The sequence below is a fragment of the Rhagoletis pomonella genome, unplaced genomic scaffold (genome assembly GCF_013731165.1).
Source record: "Rhagoletis pomonella isolate Grant_MI unplaced genomic scaffold, Rhpom_1.0 Rhpom_scaffold_00001, whole genome shotgun sequence".
Classification (NCBI taxonomy): Eukaryota; Metazoa; Arthropoda; class Insecta; order Diptera; family Tephritidae; genus Rhagoletis; species Rhagoletis pomonella.
In genome coordinates this window covers 3628862-3648018 of record NW_023458555.1, presented here as the reverse complement: position 1 = coordinate 3648018, position 19157 = coordinate 3628862, and the positions used below count along the sequence as shown (strand labels likewise).

The following is a 19157-nucleotide window of genomic DNA, read 5'->3' as shown; positions in this document are numbered from 1 at the left end:
AAAAAAAAACCACAATAAAAACTAATTTTGTTACAACCAATTTCTGGCAAAATACAAAATGAATAAGATGAAAGGGGAGTTTATCAGTTTATCATTTTAGTGCAGCCATATGAAATGTAGATTATATTGGACAAAACCACTGAAAGGGTTAAGCTAAGGCGTGCGAGTAAAGGTGTTAGATGACTGCGTTTGGTGCTACGGGTCGTATACGTTACATACGCAACACTGATATATGTATGTATGTATGAACACGAGTGGTTATGTTTATTCTTTATACAAAACTGAAGATAGTGCATTTCCTAAGATAAGCGTGAGGTTTGCTCATATCGCCAACTTAGAGTGAAAAGTTGCTAAGTTCACATTTTGAGAAAGCTTACTTTTTAATATTGAAAGCAAGGGAAATTAAAAATACATCGTCCCTAAGAGAATTAAGGTATCCACTTGTTCCATTTATTCCCGCTTATATGTAATGTAAGGTAAATTTGCCAAGTCCAAAGGAGGCACGACAAGTTCTATAAGACCAAAACGATACGAAATATTTTAATCAAAATCGAACTCTTTTCATTCGTATGGCATTTGGCTTTGATTTAAATACTCAAGATGTTGTCTTCAAAGTTTGGCATAATATTTGAAAAAATGGCTATGTATAAGAAGTTTTTTCCTCTCCTGTAAAATTTGTAAAAATTGTATTTTCACTCTAAGCTAGCGATATGGTTTTTGTTATACACATTTATAAAAAAAAATAATAATGAACATTAAAAAAGCCAAAAGCCACTCAAAACTGGTCACGGGCCGTAAGTACATATGAGTACAAATAATTTTGAACAATCAAAGATAAAATTGTTTCTGAGCCACTCGAGTACCAATAGTTTCTAGCAAAAAGCTACTTACATATTTTACTAGAATGTACATATGCCCATATGAATGTATATATGTATGTGTGTACATGAAAACATTTTTGCTTACTTTTTGCTAGTTTTTTTTTAGCGCAGCACAGCTCTGCTTACTTTGTTGTTTGTTTACGAAAACTCGCTGAGGGAGCATAGTAAAGAAGCTGGCGTCCCACAGGCGCCGCACTTAAGTGGCTGTCAGCGGACGATATACAGTAAAACGGCAAACGTTTGTACATTCACACACATACATATATGTATACTTACAAACATACACACGTATATATGTACATATAAAATATGTCATCTCGTATAAATAAAGGTCTCCGGTAAACAGACAGCAGCAGTTATGAAATGAGGTTAGTTCAATCAGCAAAACGGGCCAAGAGTAGGGCCAATACTTAGTATGGAGAAAATGACGTGCAGAGTTAACGCTGAAATTGTGGACACATTGTGAGAAAGTGCTGGCACTGGCTTCAGACTTGTCGCTCTGTATTTCTAGCCATTTTCCACACGATAATAAAATAGCATTCGTTCTTAAGCATTTGTGTGTTGTGTGAAAAAACCTACATTTTCTATCTTTGGAGATACGTCCATGTGTGGAATTAGTATTCACACAGCAACTTCGAAAAAGAAAATTAATTTTTTCGTAATTTGTATTTCCAATGAGTTTCTGAACGCACTTATTTAAAGGAAAGGTATCCTAGTTTTTTTTCTATGGTACGAATTCTCACTCATTTTGGTCTTTTAGGCTAAAAACCGTACATGTAAAGTTTTTAATCTCTGTTTAAAAATTTTACATGTGTGCGATAATATCGCTCAGATGTGGTATGATTACGTTTTTAGTTTTTCAGTACCATTTTTCAGGACAAAAATTTTAAAAACAAGTCCACTTCACCGAAAATTTTTGTCCAAGCCCTTTTTCTTTCACCTTTCAAGGCTTGACCAAGGTTTCATAAGACATGGGTTCACTTTTTAAGATCGTGTGCGATATGTAAGCAGCATGTGCAACTCACCTACATATATTATTACTACCTCCAACAAAATGGAATAAACTGAGAAATCTGTTGTGCGACCGCCGAGTAACCTAGGCCCTGCCGTAGTAAGCTTACGCCCCGCGCGGATAGGTTAAGTTGGGACTTGTACGAATGGACACCCTTCTAGCTTGATGGCCTGCAGTAGGGCCACGCACTTAACGAAGACGCACGCTGATCACCGTCTGGTCACCTTAACTATCAGAAGTATCAAAGAGACTTCATAAAAGCATCAGAGGGCAATATTTATGCCAAGTTAGGTCGATAAAAGTAAGAGTGATGCAGGGAGCCCCAAAAGTATCACTGAAAGTCGCTGAAACTCCCAGAGTCTAGACTTGATCCAGAGGCGTCAATTATGCAAAGGTAATTCCGGATTTTTGAACTCCTTGGTAGCAGTAGTGGTCTAACCCATAATTTTGGTTTGCGCTTAAGGTCATTAAAAAGTTCAAGAAATACTATTTTAAGTAGGTAAGTACAAAAAAAAAAATCGAGTTAGGCCACTTCTGCTCTGACGACCTCATAAATAGTAGCTATAGTCTCTAAACGGACAGCAACCTTATTTTCATATAAATTAGTGTATAAGTACTATAAATTTAATTACAATTTTACTTGAAAATCATAACTAAAAAATGTTCCACTTACAATTGAATCCCCAACTAAGCAACCAACTCGACTATTTCTCATTTTTCAGCGCTAAAAGCTAGCACTCAGCGACCTTCTTATGTTCATACACACATACATATGTAGGTATTCGCATTGGCATTCATGTACATATAAGCCAAGCAATCATTTGCATACCACTACTAGCTCAGTTCATTTTCAACAGTTAGCTTTTATTTTTCAAGTGTACAAATAAATGGCAACATTTTTTAAAAATTTACATATCCACACTGATGCTTGGTCTCGTCGTTTGCATACATACATACATATATATGTATACATATGCAGTTATGCGGCCATATATTTCTATTTGTCTGGGTTGTAAGCATTTTAAGTTTATTAGCATCGCTGCCAATTCTACAAAGCGAATGGTGAAAGTGGCCTTGCAGCGGTAAAATAGCAGGCCACTGTTGATGTTGGTTGAGTAAAGAAGCCACGTATACATACGCCACACAAAACAAACCTTGCAGGAAAATATCGAGTTATGAATATGTAGTTATTTTGCGGTATGTGAGTGAAATTTCTTATGCTTATAAAAAATAGATAGAAAGCTTTTAAAAAGTGCAGCCTCGAATTTAGAATATCTTTTTATATCAAAATAAGTATAATAAGATTAAATCTTGTGACCCGCTTTAATAAAAATCATTTTGGTATTCACTACAGGGCTGTGCAGTGTGTTTTAGTAATGCAAACGAAAATACATTAGGCCAGCTGCTTTACGAATGCAACCGCGTGCGGAGTGACGCATAAGGGCATAAAAAATTCATTCCATATGCGCATTTGAGGCATTTCAAAAAATTAATTAAATGTGTTCAGATTTTACAGCTACTTTTACAAACAACAAACTGGAAGATGAAAATACATATTAGCGATGAAAAGGAAAATCGTCTTAAGCTAAAAATCGTCTATTATCCGGATGTAAAGAAAGATAGTCGTCCATTATTAAGGCATATAACCGAAAATTACATAAACTCGCATGCGACTGATCTAGAAGTGATTTCATTTAGCACTATTTTGCAATTTCAAAAACGCTTTAATATCCACAACTTAAATATACATAAATAGGCCCACATTTTTTTGTTTACCCCTTTACGGCCATAATATACTTCGAAGGTATAAACAATTATATATCATTCGAAAGGTATTTTGATGCTGATGTGCAGAGGATTTTTCAAAATTCAAATTGGTTTACATAAAGCGCAAAAATCAATTCAAAAGTGACATCAATGCCAGTGCCGTACCTATACATGGTTACTGAATTACAGAAAGGTGCTCAGCAGCAGCAGCAGTTTAGGAATAAGATTTACCTATATATATGAATCGGGGTTGTTGTGAATACTCGCATTCGCATTCGCTTTCGCAATAATCAATGCAGAGCTTTTGCCATACATATATCTGGCAAACATAATGAGAAATTTAAGCCATTATTTTCCGCCTGTGGAGAAAAATAAAATAAAAATATAAAAAAATGAAATAAAAATAAAAGTAAAAAAATATTTCGTCGAACTGATAACCTCCTTCCTTTTTGGAAGTCGGTTAAAAACAAAAGGGAAGGTAAATTTAAATAGATAATATACATAATAACAAAGGTGTGGATGAATATTTATATAAAGAAAAGAATCAAGTTAAAGATCTGGATAATGTTCAAGGAAATGATAAGTATAAAAACGAGAAGATAAAAAATGACTGAGACAAATGTAGAGAAAATAATAGATATATATAGGTAGAGACAAAGAAAGAGAAAAGGGTAAAATTGAAGAATGACATGTTGTGTTGTATTGTTTTGTATTGTATTGTGTTGCGCTGTGTTGTGTTGTGTTATTGTACTTGCGACATACAAACAAAACGCTAAAACTTTTTGAAATCGGACTACGCTTACTTTTCATATAATGGTAAATTTCAGACATGCTTGAAATTTAAGGACGCCAATTTATTCAAAATTTATACTAAAAACGATCCCTTGAAAAGTAGTTACATTATTATGGAATTTTGGAAAATGGGCGTGATATGACAATATATGTATACCTCATTATGTCTAACTAAACATTCTATCGAAGATGTTTGAAATATATACAAATATTTGTGTTAAAAATAAACTAAAGCCAAAATAAAAACAGAGAATTCTTCTGCATTGTCCATAGAGGATTGTAAAAACTTGTTGCCTGCCACGCCAATACCTGCGGGTAATGCTTGTAATCTGTTCTCTCTGCTCTTTTTCTGCTTTTACTTATTAGACACGATGACTACAACCGGGAACATGATGATGGTAATGGCAATGAAAGATTACAGAAATGTTAAATAAATTGGGTCAACACTCAGCATGCTTGCTAAAGAAATATGCGTACATAGACATGCTCGTCAAAAAAAAAAAAAAAAAGTACTTGACATTGCGGAAATTTCAAAATATTTTATTTACGCTCATATGTAAGTATGTTTGTGCACGTTAAGAGCGGTTAAAATTGTATGTAAAAATACCGCAGAAGATTTTTAGCTCATAAAAATATGCCGCATTATGTATGTATATTTGCATGCAGGGACGTGTATCCGGGTACAGCATGGCGGATGAGTGACGATGGGCGCTGAGGGAAAAAGCGAACGAGCGGCAACGAGAAATCGACAAGTAAATGTATAAATAAACATTGAACTTAAGTAGGTCATAGGCTCCGGCATTTTTGGGCAATAAAGAAAGCATAAAAAGCTTCGCTATTTTGCCAGAAGAATAATTCGAAAATTTTTATGGACCATAAAACAGCAGACACTTGATGCTTTGCTCATATTCCATCAGCTTATAAGCTGTGACAATAAAGTGCAGAAGCGTCACTGCTGCACTTAAAACAACTAATGAGGGCCGGTAAGGCAGCTCACGGGAAAAAAATGTTGAGCTATTCTTTATGCGAAAGCAGAAGAGGATTTAAAATCTATTTTACATTCCATTTTCTGACTGGAAAAGCTTGGCATTATAAATGTTATCATCTAACAAGGGATAGAAATTTTTGCCAACACACGAACTGATTTGTCTCTAATCTTCGGTTTGTTTGTGTGCGAGTGAACTAAGCAACTCAGGCACTGAAGCTACTTACCAGCACTGTAGTCCGTTGCATTGCTGCAGAAGCCCCACTCCGAGCGATGTGTGACAGCCAACAGCAACGCAATGTGAAGTAGACTGCTCAAGTGATGCCCATTATGCCACATGAAACCACCACCATCGCCACCCAACAGCCACATCACAACAAACACTACCATCTCACCAGCAGCTTAGCATTGAATATTTCATCACTAAGCCTTTTGTAGGATTTGCATAGTTCGTTATGTTACTCATACGCCATGTAGTCTGATGATACTGTTGCATATGCCGTTTGTCTGCTTATTTGTCTAAGAATTTACGCATTTTTCAACGCCTCGTTTGCCATTAGTCTTGTCACTCAACTGCAAAGGCAAAGGAAACGTACGAGAAGAGAGACGTAGAGGAGGGTGTGCTGATGAGCGGCGGCTGCTGCTTCGTCGTTGTCATGGTGAATAATATCAGCGCATTTGCGACACACTTGCAGGGTTTCCATGCGTGGCGCATATTTTATTGCTTTATCTGCTATTGCACTGCATCGCTGCATCGCTCCCTTTGTATGTATCTATATTGATAAAATAGTTCCATAAAACGTGTAGATTTTCCCGCTGCACAGATCGCTAATATTTCGTAGAAGGAAGCAGTGAGATTTTTTTTTTTATGATTAAGGTATTACGCCTCGGAGCCCTGAAATGTGTGGAACATATTCTATTGGTTTTTGTTGAAACTTTTCAATTTTCGCGTTCAATAATTCGCTGTTTTTCCATCTATCGGCTTGCGTTCATCAGCGCGCTTATTTTCTACTCAGAATACTCTTCCACTTTCTTTGCAGATTCATTCATTTTCTGCACGTTCATTTTGCCTGCAATTTATACTAACGCACATACATATATATCGCCGGAGTTATTTTTTTACTCTGTTTCTTTTCTGCCTTTTACTAGCTGGCATTTTTCTTTTGTCGCAGTTGGCTTGCAGTACATTCTGATAGCCACTTGTTGATGGTTGATGTTGAGTAGCAGAGGATTGGCAGAATCATTTATTTTGCTTTGTTCGAAAATTCAATAGAAATCGCGAAATATTACCACATTGTGGAGTGTCTAATATATTATTTTCCAAAAAAATGTGCTATCCAGTTGCGAACTAATGAACCAATAATCCTTCTTCTTGCCCTGTATGCTATCGTTTCTTTAGGTAGCTAGAAAAATAAAAGATATTATTTAATAAGTTCTAATAAAAAGTAGGATTTTTGATTCAAGCTTCTAAAAACTAAGCAAAAAGCGCATGCGTATAAATGGATATTTAAATTCAAACGGGTTATGAGAGCCATGCTATTTCGGTGGCACCTTATATATTTTCAGTATCCACTCACTGATACCAAGCCACCATGACCCGAGTCAGCATCCTCATTGATTTATTTTTTTCTTCCAAACTGAAATGGATGGTGATGTCAACACCGTACACGAAAAGCATTGCAGAACGATGCAACCGATTTTTGACATGCTTTTAGACGCGACTGCTAACACTGGGCTCCTAAATGTACTGCTGCATGTGAAAAAAATTCCTTCATTAAATTTATCAAATTTTTGCACATGCACTTCTCAGCTGCCATATAATAAAACTTTCTTTAGTTATAATTTGATGGCAGTTCAAAGTATGCTCTGCCAAGTCGGATGCATCCTACGGACATTGCTTCCGGAGCATTTGGCGGACTCTGCATGGCTTACAACTAGTGATGTGCTGAATTACCACCCGGTACCCAATACTTCAAAAAGATTTCGGTACCCAATACTTCCTTGAATCGATACCCGATACCGATTCTATGCATTAAACTATCGCCATTTTGTATTTTTCAAGTTTAGAAAAAATAAAGTCATTGCTATTTTATATGATATCGACTAAAAAACTTGAACTTATTGTAACAGTAAAATAATGTATTATCAGTTTTCACGTTAGTAGATTTAAGTTTCAATAAAAAATCTTTGACTGAAAAGAAGCCTTTCAGACATACATAGATAATATCGTATAATTCAACTAAAATAAAAATGCTTCAGTAAGTTCAAGTAACAGCTTTCGGTATTATGGCGACAGGCCGACATACTTTTTGTCATTCTAAATTCTGCTTTCGATAGGCGAGTATCCCCTGAACTGCTTTTTTCCATATTTTTGCCCTATGTGCCTTTTTATTAGAAACCGAGTATCGAAAGTATTGAATACTTTTGAAATCGGTACCGAGTATCGATCAATATTTAAAAGTATGGACTCAGCACATCACTACTTACAACCATACGAAGGTGGTAAATAAACTCTACCATTGGCCATGTGAATAAGCCGCAATTGAGCAAAGCCCTTTAAGTCAACGCAAGCTGGAACACTGCCTTGCTGCATGACTTTTTAAATAAAAATCGTCAATAGGTAGAAGCTCACACACAATTTTCCTTATTTCATAACCATAATTCTCCATATTGTTGTTATTATATAGTAAATAATACCAAATCCTCATTATGGAAAACTTACTTTTTTCCGAAGCTTGCATAAGCCGACACTATGTTGCATACCCACTTTCGTCGGCAGTGCTTAAAAGGCGAGACGCTTTTTCATCTAATGGGTTAGACGCTTCAAATGCACAAAGTGAAATACTTAAATACCTATTTATATACCTACATTTGCATTTATTTTGAAAAATTTATTAAAAATTTAACTGTCATTGATATTGGCGAAAAAATCAACACCCGATAATACTTTTACGTCACAAATATGGCATGCTAAACTTCGCTTTTAATTTCATGCACTAAAAACTCAAAGCGAAACTATGACGACGCGTTCAAATTTTGCTGCCTTCGCACAACGCCTTACGCGGAAGAACTAAGGATGCTCATTCAATTACCGTCGAGAGCATCGCGCGTTACGTAGTGAAACAACATACCCAGACAGTAGAAACGGTTTATTTTTTAAAAACGAGTACATACATCGGAGTGGTCGTTTCAAACAAGCGATAAAGTATTTTCAATTCGTACTACGATACGAAAAATGTTGCTAATGTCCTGAGAGTATTCATGAATTCATGCACACCTTTTAGCTCACCAATAATTTGGGTGTTGTCGTAGGTAATGTTGTGCAATGGGGTCCGCCTGCTGAGAATTTTCCTTCATATTCTCAGAGAAGACTGTAGTACAAAGAGAGCCAATTAGAGAGATGAATACTGTTGTTTGATTCTCTCAGTCACACTGGTGCAATATTTCGGAGTTGTTGACGTAGGCAACATGTTTCTGCGATAATATTCTAACGCAACATGAGGCAAAAGGAGGCCAGTGATAGTGGAAGCGCTCTGAATGAAAATGCAAGTGTAGAAATTGAACAATTAAAGAAATGTAAGCATATAAGAAATAATTTTTTAAAATCCTTATTAATCCTTACTAAATAATATTATAAATTCGAATGTGAATTTTTCACGCTTTACAATTTTTTGCACTGATGTCATTTCATTCAACTTAAAATATAGGACTGCTTTGATCTCGATTAGAAAAGAGGGAGGTGCCACCTCTCATATAAACTAAATTTTTCACACTGCATACCCCCAGATATATTTATTTGAGGTAGAGTACCGGAACCCCGGTAGATAAAATCCATTCCATCCACATTGGCAAACATGGGCTCCATAGGCGAAGGGGCCGTGGCACGCCCCACGTAAACTAAATTTTTCATATTGCATACCTTGCGAAAGTATATGTATGTATGTACATATGTGGTGAGAAGATAACGAATAAAGTTGACTTAATTATTACAATATTGGTATAAACCGAAAAGGTATCGAAAAGGCTTCACTTCTAGCCTACATGTAGAAGAGTTGATATATTTATGTTTAAAAAGCCAAATTCAACTTAAGTGAATTTAATAATTAATCTTAAATATGTATCACAACATGAGCTGCAGGCAAAAGAGGCTTTAGAAGGTAGAAGTAGTTTAAAAATATTTTGAAGAGGGTTGCCAACTGTGTGAAAATTTTTATTAAATTATACAGATATTAAAGTGTCAAATGAAGGAGTGCGTTAAGAAACCTTTATTGTGAGCATTTGAGAAGTTTTTGAGTGTTTGAAGAGGGTTACCACCAAACTGTTTGAAAGATTAAATGAATTATTACAAAACGGCTATCAATCGCAATAGTTTTGAAAAGGTTTGATTTCTTAGCTATAGCAAGGAGGGCTGCCACTGTCTTGAAAAATTAAATCCAACTTGAATTAAGGGAATTTAATAAATTTTATCGCTATATGGGTATCAGACGAAAAGGTTTTAGGTTGAAATATAATTAATGTCGGTTAAAAAAAGAAAAGTTTGAAAATCTATTACTTATTGGAGAGTTTAAATAAAATATGTTTCATTGAAATAAATTACACCTAACTTAACACAAGGCAAACTAGTAGTTAATATTACTGATTTTTTGGATTGTTGGCAACTTTTAAGCCTAGCCTTAGGCTAGGTTTGGTGAAGCTCTTTCTTTTATATATCGCAAGGTGTGTGAGAACAAAAATTTGCAAAGCATTTAAAAAGCGTTTGTTTCCATACATAAAAGTCGTCAAAGGGTTAAATTTTATGAATGAGTTTATTTGCTGTAGTTTTTCTTTTTAATGTTATTATTATCTATTTTGGTTCAATACCTAGTATGTAAAGGACAACCAAATGAAATTGTTAGCTAGGTTGATCCCAATAAAATATGTAGATACATGTGTATGTATGTATATTAGGGTGATCCAAAAAAAAAGTAAAGTTGAAATTTTAATGCTCGCAACCCCACAGGAATGTTTTATATCGAAAAATGTAAAACCCTATTATTCATTTTGAAATCAAAAAATATTTAGCATTCGCTCAAGGCGCTCAAAGTTTTCCATGTAATTTATATGGAAAAAAAACTTTTCGTGGAAATGGTATAGAACAAGCCTAGGAGGTGAGAGCATTGAAATTCCGACTTTACTTTTTCACATACACTTTTAGACCACCCTAATAAACATACATACATATACACAATTAATAAAGGTAACATTGTGAGAAAACATTTTTTTAATTATACTTTACATGAATGTACATATGGAGTTAAAGATTGACCTATCTCGGTAGCCGGTTCGGAAAGGCCCTATCTCAGAAAAATTCTCAAGAACGCCCTATTTCAGAATTTGGTTGAATAACTCCAAACAGCCAAACTAAAAACAATGAAGCAACAATTAAGAAGTGATGTTTCCGCATTTAACTATTTATTTATATATACTTATGTATGTCTCTATGGACCAATATTCTATAAAAAAAAACTTTTATGTGAGCCATTATAATATAAATAAACAGCTAAATTGTTATGCAAACATATCATTACAATAATATTGAAAGGCCCTTACTCATTTTCTTTCGAAAGAACAGCGTTGCAAAAAAAGTCGGTAGATTACTCGCTATTGATTTAATAGTTATAGTTTAAAGAAACGATAACACAAATTACTCAGCAACCTTACGACCTCTGTACACTCAGTCTTATAAAAAGTTCGCGCAATTCTCTCGATTTTGTTGCACCGTATTATTATAATTTTCTTACTAAGTTTATTTTTATTCTCTCATACTTTACTAACTATCAATGGGCTGTTCAAGAAACTAGTTTTCTCTGCTGTATATGCACATCCACTTATACCTACATACGTATGCGCATATGTTTGTATGTTTTTACATTCGTGCAGTTTCATTCTACCCTGTGGGGAAAGTCTCTAGTTCTGAACTGGTGCGCTTCTAGTACATTTAGACCCAGTACTGGTTCGCGATAAATCTCTTTTGCATGCAAGCAACTGGCGAATTTAACATGACGATGTCCTAGGAAGTGTCAATTGCCTCCCGCTGCATCCCTTTTTCGATAGTTCTGAACTAGTCCTAAATTCTATAGTTCCGAACCAGTTCTAAAATCGACAGACGAAAGAAAAAAGTATCATGATTTTTCAATCTTTTTGGTTCTTCCGTGTGTGCGATTTTAAGTTATTTTGGAAGAAATGTGTTTTCAATTTGAAATTAAATTTGTTTGAATGATTGTAAGAAATGTACGTTTACATACCTTTAGCTGTAGCTGAGTTTGCAGAGGTACTCGCTGTTATCTCTTAGATTCCAGACGGTCCCAAGATGTTGAAATGTTAACACAAATTTTAGTTTTGTATTACCAAGCTATGAAAAAGCATCTGCGAAGCACAGAATAGAAGCGTATATGAACGACAAAGCCACCGAACACATATCTATGTAAAGTAAACAAGCCCCCCGCTGCATCCCTTATTCGATAGTTCCGAAATAGTTCTAAATTCGACAAATAGGATCTAGTTCGTTCTGCATCCCTTTTTCTATAATTCCGAACCAATTCTAAATTCGTCACTTTAAATATAGATTTCTAGTCAAAAAAACTGAAAAAAATTAGTACCACTTTTCGCCGATTTTGTACTGGTGGCTAGATCCCCACTTATCGGACTAGTTCCTTTTCGACGACAAAGACCTAGTACGGAACTAGAAATTTGATTCACTAGTCCGCGGTTTCCCTGCAGGGTATTTTGTACGCTGCACTTTTGTTTGGTATTCGGCTCATGTGCAGTGTTATAACTGCAATTTAATTTATTTTATGGTGATACATACATATGAGATATAAACTCATTGAATACTTATCTTAACATATAACATGATAAGCATTTTCATATAGATTGAAGTACCCTGCGATGATAGTATCTGTCACTATCTAAGATACTAATTGTACACAAATTATACGAACTAATTTTTAATTAAATGTAGTTTTCAGATATTTACTAATGACTTTGAGTTTTAAAATATGAGAAATTCTCAGTCACACTAGAGTGAGAAGCGTAATCGCTGCTAAAAGCTCTAACTTTTCATATTTAAAGCCACTCCATTCATGCGAAGATCGCAGACACCAAACAGAATTCAACAGGTACGCTTTGAATAAATAAATTTTAAGCAATGGCACCCAAACCAGAGGAGTACAACGAAGATGAATTGGAAGCTCCAAAATGGCTAGATGGCGAATTCTTCACAAAAGTGTTGCAGAACTCCGAGCGAAATGCGTCTCAGGTGGAGGTGAAGAGCTACAAAATAAGCCCGGCCACTATTAAGGGCGATCACTATGCGAGTGTGATGTTTCGTGCAGCCGTGGACTACCAGATAAATGGTGTTGATAAAAACAAATCGATGATCATCAAGACGATGCCAGAGGTGGAGGGGACGAAGAAGGAAATGTTGGAGAAGTATGGCATATTCGAGGTAGAGATCGGAATGTACACGCAAGTGCTGCCGCGTTTCGAAAAGTATTTGCGAGCGGTAGGCGACGATACCAAGCTAATGGCGCCGTAAGTAGAAGTGCATTTGTAACTTAATTTATACTCAAGTTCTCTACGAGTAATATTTATTCACTTCGCAGCGTACTCTATCATTCGCTGTCTCCACACAAGCTCATCGTTTTCGAAGATCTGGTGCCTCTGGGGTACAATGTGCTGCGTGGTCGTTTCGCCACTGCGGAAGAAGCGAAAGCCACTTACACAAAACTGGCCAAATGGCACGCGATTAGCCACAAATTAATGCGCGAGGTGAGTTTTCGCTGAATTTTTATTTAAGTATTTAAATATAGATTTAAAAAATCGTATCTTCCTTATTGCTAACAAGGAGCCGCACTACTTCGATGAATATCGCCACAGTTTCCTCTCGCAAGATAACGTTAAAGAAAATCCTTTCTTTGGCAAAGGTATAGTATTTTTTTTGGAGATGATGCGCAAAAAGCCTGAGTTACAAGAATATTTGCCTCATTTTGAGAAACTTTTTGCAAAAGTAGATTTGATCGACGAGGCCATTGCCTCCTATACGGAATATCGCGTAGCGCCGCGAGATGATGCCTTGTATGTGCTCAACCATGGCGACTTTCACCTCAAGAATATGATGTTCAAACATAACTCAGATACTGGCAAACTGGAAGATCTGATGCTTGTGGACTTTCAGTTCTCGCATATTGGCCCGATCACTAGTGACTTGATATATTCGATATTTATGCTGTTGGACAGCAAACTGCGCCCGAATACAGCGGAATTTCTGTACCATTACTTCAGCGTATTCAAAGACACTCTGGAAAGGCTTGGATTTGAAGGTCCGCTGCCAACCTTAGCTAAATTCCGAGAACAACTATTTCAACATAAATTTCTGGGTGAGTACATAAGTTGGACACTCTTCCCTCTCTTCCGTCCAGGGCTATCCGAAAACTCTGGTTTATTCATATTGAATAGAATTCTTCACCATCTAGATCATTGTTCATTTATTTGTCTTACTTGTCTTTTAGAACTATTTTTTATGGCAACCTTCCTGCCGATGTGGCCAGGATTTAGTCGCGGAGAAATCTCAATTGATGCGTTCGTTAAAGATGAAGAATATCGGCGTAAGATATACGAAGATAAGGAATATATTGAAGAATTATTGGTTGTGATTCCCAAATACTTACATCTGGGATACTTGGAACCATAAGCGATAAATACATATGTACATTAGACTGCATCTCTCCCCATACAAAAAGTAATCGGTAATATTTTTCCATTCGAATTATAAAACCTTCTACATTTTAAGATGTCCACCAAAATATTTCGGAAAAATATTAAGATTTAAGTGAGCTGGACCGATTTGAAAATACTTCCAAAAATGGTTTTTTTTATGAATAAAAATAGTTTCTTAAAGATTTTTTTTGAAAAAATCCCCTCAAATGACAAAACAGTTTAAGCTTAAAATATTTGCATAAAAAAATATTAAAAAAAAAATTTTAAAAAAATTTTAACGGAATCGTAATGATGATGCTGTTTTTAACATTTTTCAAAGATTGGTATAAGAAAAACTTGAAAAACTGAACTTAAACTCACTTGTCATTGGAAAGGTATTTTCTCACCCTTTTCATTTATTTGGTCATAAACTTATTCAAAGGATGGAAGAGAAAGGTAGGAGAAACGAACCTCATTCAAAGTTGAATTAAGATGTTTTGTTATTCGAAAAAAAAGATGGAACACGAATGACGTTTCGTTTGGCCAGAAATAAAAACGGTGTGAAAATACCTTTCTACTGAGATCCCATAAGTCTAAATCAGAACAGTTTTGGCCCAGTTATTCAAGTTTTTCGTAAATCAATCTTTGAAAAAAGTTAATAAAACAGCATCAAAAATCTCATTCTTACGATTCCGTTGAAAAGATTTTTAAATATTTTTATGCAGATTTTTTAAGCTTATTCTAATTTGTCATCTGAGGGGACTTTTTTCAAAAAGTTCTTTAAGAAACTATTTTTATTCTTAAAAAACTTCATTTGTGGAGGTAATTTTAAATCGGTCCAGCTCGCTTAAATCTTAATATTTTTCCGAAATATTTTAGTGGACGTCTTAAAATATAATACATTTGGTAATCCGGACGGAAAAACCGCAACTTTTTTTGGTGATGCAGTCTAATGTACATACATATACATATGTATAGATGTGTATACACATGTAAATACGACTAAGTTAATTAAAAACTGTGATGTGCTTACATTAGTAGTTAAACTTTCTGGCTGTTATTGGTTATGGCCTTTTGTTGAGTCAGCTGCTTGCTTTATTTCGATAAATTGATGACAAATGCCTAAGTTATTTTAACTAAAATTTTGTCTGGCCTCGATTGTACAGAAGGTCGTTAAGATGTAGGTTTAAAATGTGTTGGTTAGCTAATCAGGAAATATTAATACTGTAATATACTTGTCTTAGAATCACTTTAATAAAAGAAATATACTTTTAGTATAAACGCTATTCTAGAATTACAAAAAACCTAGCAGAGTTCCGCCTTTATTCCATCGACTTCGCATACCTGAATAAAAATATATGTAGATAATTTGATTGGTAAAGATAACTGTACTAGAACGTAAAGATTTACACCTTAGTGTGGTAAGAATTGGAATTTTAATGTCCCAATTAAAGCAAGGGTTGTTATCTTAAAACCCATCATAATTAAAGGAAATACAAAAAAAAATTTACATACATTAAAGTAAATTATCTAGGAGTAATTTTAGATTCAAAATTTGTATTGAAGTTTAGTTTGGCAAAACGTGGCGTCTATCACAAAGAGGAATCCTCTGTATCTGTTATATCTGTTTGACAAGACTCACTATCATAAGGGGCATCAGTGATACCACAGAGCGATCTTTTAATACATTGGAATATCTGCTTGCCAAACTTCGAAGTACAATCGCCGGGTTGCATAGCGGATCCTTTTCGACAACACTAGGCGATGCAGTCGATTCGACTAAATACCATTACTTTGCAGATTTACAAAATGGGTGTTCTGAAAAGCCATATTCAGGCTTACAGGCGATATGGATATGTTGGTGGGATACTGAATGTGCCGATAAAAGAACTCGCCGTCGCAGAAATCTACACAGAAGTGTATTTTCATTGCCACCTTACCTTTGCATTGGAGACAGTAAAATGTCGACTTCCCTGAGAAATAATTATTTCCAACTCTTAGCCCGGGTAAGAAATCGTCTAATCTTTACTGAAGGCTCCTTCGCTTCCTATCGGCAACTTTTTTTTTGTGGAGTTATTCCTTTCTATGTAAGTATCCAGACACTGTACCATCAAACGACAAATTATTTTGTGGACTTACTTCCCTTTATTTAAGTAATATCTACTCTAAATATAAATTCAATCAGGCCATGAATGAACCAAATCGGTCTACATATCTTTAAACCGAGTTTTTCAAATTCATCATCACTTTCGGAGCTAAGTTTGAAATTTCAAGTCTCTAGCACATCGTCAAGTTGGTCAAAAATTTATTGCATGCTTTTAAACAAACAAATATACCACTTGTTTTCGGTAATGATACACTTGATCGTTTGCCTATAAAGGGCTCCGAACAGCCATTTTATGGTTCATGGTCAATTATATCTCGTCGTAAAAGTTTTGTGTTTCTGTCTCACATTTGCAATGATTAGGTATGAAGCTTTTGGTAGCGATAAGAAAAGAACACTTGAGCTCTTTTTCCAAAAGCGATAGTTCAGTCTCTTATTTGCTTAAATAATTAGCACTAATTTAGATATATACTTTGTACATATCAGTGAGAAAATATTCAATATCTGTTATAGTAAAACAATTAATCAAATGTTAAACAGATTTTCGCCTTTATTAAATATAATTTTCATTTAAATTTGAAAGCCTATTGTTGATGATACTATTTAAAATCCACAGTGGTGTGTGGCCACTGTGGTGTTTTTTTCATTCAAGTTTCAACTTCACTTACTTTTTCATTTGGAAATATTCATTTATTCTGTGAAAGGGGATATACACGATACCAGCTTGCTGCCACCACCAAGTGATTGTACTATCAAGTGCAAGTTTTAAGTATAATCTTTGGCATTTTTGTTTTAGCTGACAGTGCCACGCATTTCTTAATTACAAAGTATTTATTTCAGAAATTTTTTTTATATAGAGGAAAATGCGCAACACCTTTAGCATATTGCATACCCAGATTTTTTTTTGAATTCTGAATAAAAACTTTGTCGCTGACAAGCATTGATATGGGCCTAATATGTACGTGCACATTATTCACAGAGTGTTAAGGCGCTACTAATACATATAAAGGCATAACACAAAGGATATGGATGAGCTGATTTCATGTTTTACGCACACACAACGGAAAGCCACAAGCAAATTTTCGCACCTACAACTTAGCAGCTTGTGTAACGTTCATGAATTGGCTCGTTTACCATTATTTTACCGTTAACCAACCTACTAACGAATTTGTGCGATTTTACATGCTCCCTTCAACACTTTGCACCTTTTTATGTGAGATCTTAAAATTTTTTTTAGGTAAGTAGAATGTGTGATTTTGCAGAAAATTATTGCCGTAAGTGGGCCATTAATATGGGTTTCTGCTTACTTATGCCGACATACGCATCGCCAGCTTAGAGTGAAAAGTTGCTAAGTCTATTTTTAAAAGATTTATGGGAGCGGAAAAAGCTGGTAACCATTTTCTTCAAGTATAATGCGAAGATTTCAGTACAATATTTTTCGTGATTAAAGCAAAGCAAACATCCATGTGAAATACTTGGATTCAATGTTAATTAAAAGATTTCATAAGATTTTCATTATCAAATTTCCTATGCCTCTTTGGGGCTTAGAAAATTTTGCTTTCATTGAATTTAAAAGGAAAAAAATAAAACAAGTAAAAGGTTTAAACTTTTGGAAAATTACCTATGTTTATCAAAATATAATTTTTCACAAAAAATGGACTTAGCAACTTTTCACTCCAGGGTGTTATTTTACATATATAAGCGTGTATCGGTATCAACCACATATCGACAAAATCTTCAATGACGACTACCTTTTCTCAGAATACAATGCACTCCTTTTGAGTTTAATAAAACGTTCCTTGTAAAATAGTAGCTACCTATTCAATTAAAATTCCACCAGAGATCCTTGTCTCAAACTATTTTTTTTGAAATATTCTGGGGATGACGTAAGCAAATTGTAGCTTGAATATTCAAAATTATTTCATACATTTTTTTGAGAAGTGCTAAGTTAAAAATTAAATAAAAATAATAATATAATTTCCGGCTTATACTAAAAGTTCGCCTAATACTTGTCCATTAATCTTTCCTATAAGTATTTTTTTATCACAATAAATCCCTGCTTTAGAGATTTTCTTTGAAAACCTCTTTGCCCAGTCGCCTTACTCTAAGTACTTGCTGTAAATATGTATGTTCATATGTAAGCATGCGATATGTACGTAGAACAAGCAGTGCTCCAAATTGTAAATAATCTCTTTCAAAGCTCATCTTAATAAATTTGTGTATCTTAATTACGAAGGAAACTTTCTTGTTGGCTTCTTCAACCACAACTTCTAATTTTGAGCATTTAGCCGTTCATTGGTTGCGCCAAGCGTTCCGCTTGTCATCTGTACAATTTAATTCAACAAGCGAAGATTCAAAATAAACAAAAAAGATCACTGCATAGAAAGGGAAAATAGGCCACCGCAAAGGAAAATAAAAACTGAAACAAAACGGAAACCATTGAAGCCAGCTGCTTCCCAGCAACGCCGCTAGCAGGATTTCCGCTGCGCCTTACCCTACAGCGGCAATGACATTGCAAACTGCTTTCTTCGGCGCGGCTACTTAAGAGCTCAAAGACAACAAAGGCGCTGCTAGCGACAATTCCATCGCGAAACCATTGTAGAAGGATTAAGCGCTTAATCCTCGCAGTCAGCGCGCGTGTACGAGTAAGTAGTGGCTAAAGGCATCCGGGTGCCGGGTGCCGGGTGCCGGGTGCCGGGTGCCGGGTGCCGGGTGCCGTTGCCTGCGACTGCCGCCCTTACAAACTCTTTACGCGATTGAAGCCACAAACGGCATTTTGTAATGGCCAGAAAACAAGCAGCACGCATTCTCATCCTGCTACCCACACGCTCAGTGTCAACCGTGAATAGAACAAAAAACTGGCAAGTAAAGTGATTTGTC

The 19157-nt window shown here is 35.3% G+C and overlaps 2 protein-coding genes across 2 annotated transcripts in view; one reads left to right on the top strand and one right to left on the bottom strand.

Annotated features, from left to right (window-relative positions):
* LOC118736528 (hemicentin-1-like) overlaps positions 1-19157 on the bottom strand; it is a 187109-nt gene that overhangs the window by 75170 nt on the left and 92782 nt on the right. The window lies entirely within an intron of this gene.
* On the top strand, positions 12410-14247 carry LOC118736538. Its single transcript, XM_036466604.1, has 4 exons — positions 12410-13009; positions 13081-13246; positions 13323-13854; positions 13987-14247. The coding sequence occupies exons 1-4, from the start codon at positions 12624-12626 to the stop codon at positions 14166-14168; spliced, it is 1266 nt and encodes a 421-aa protein (XP_036322497.1). The 5' UTR covers positions 12410-12623; the 3' UTR covers positions 14169-14247.

Excerpts from the sequence above, each read along its gene's own strand:
- LOC118736538 (XM_036466604.1), top strand. The coding sequence starts at position 12,624 with ATGGCACCCAAACCAGAGGAGTACAACGAAGATGAATTGGAAGCTCCA. Across the intron at positions 13,247-13,322 it reads GCCACAAATTAATGCGCGAG|GAGCCGCACTACTTCGATGA; the intron begins GTGAGTTTTCGC and ends ATTGCTAACAAG. Across the intron at positions 13,855-13,986 it reads ATTTCAACATAAATTTCTGG|AACTATTTTTTATGGCAACC; the intron begins GTGAGTACATAA and ends CTTGTCTTTTAG.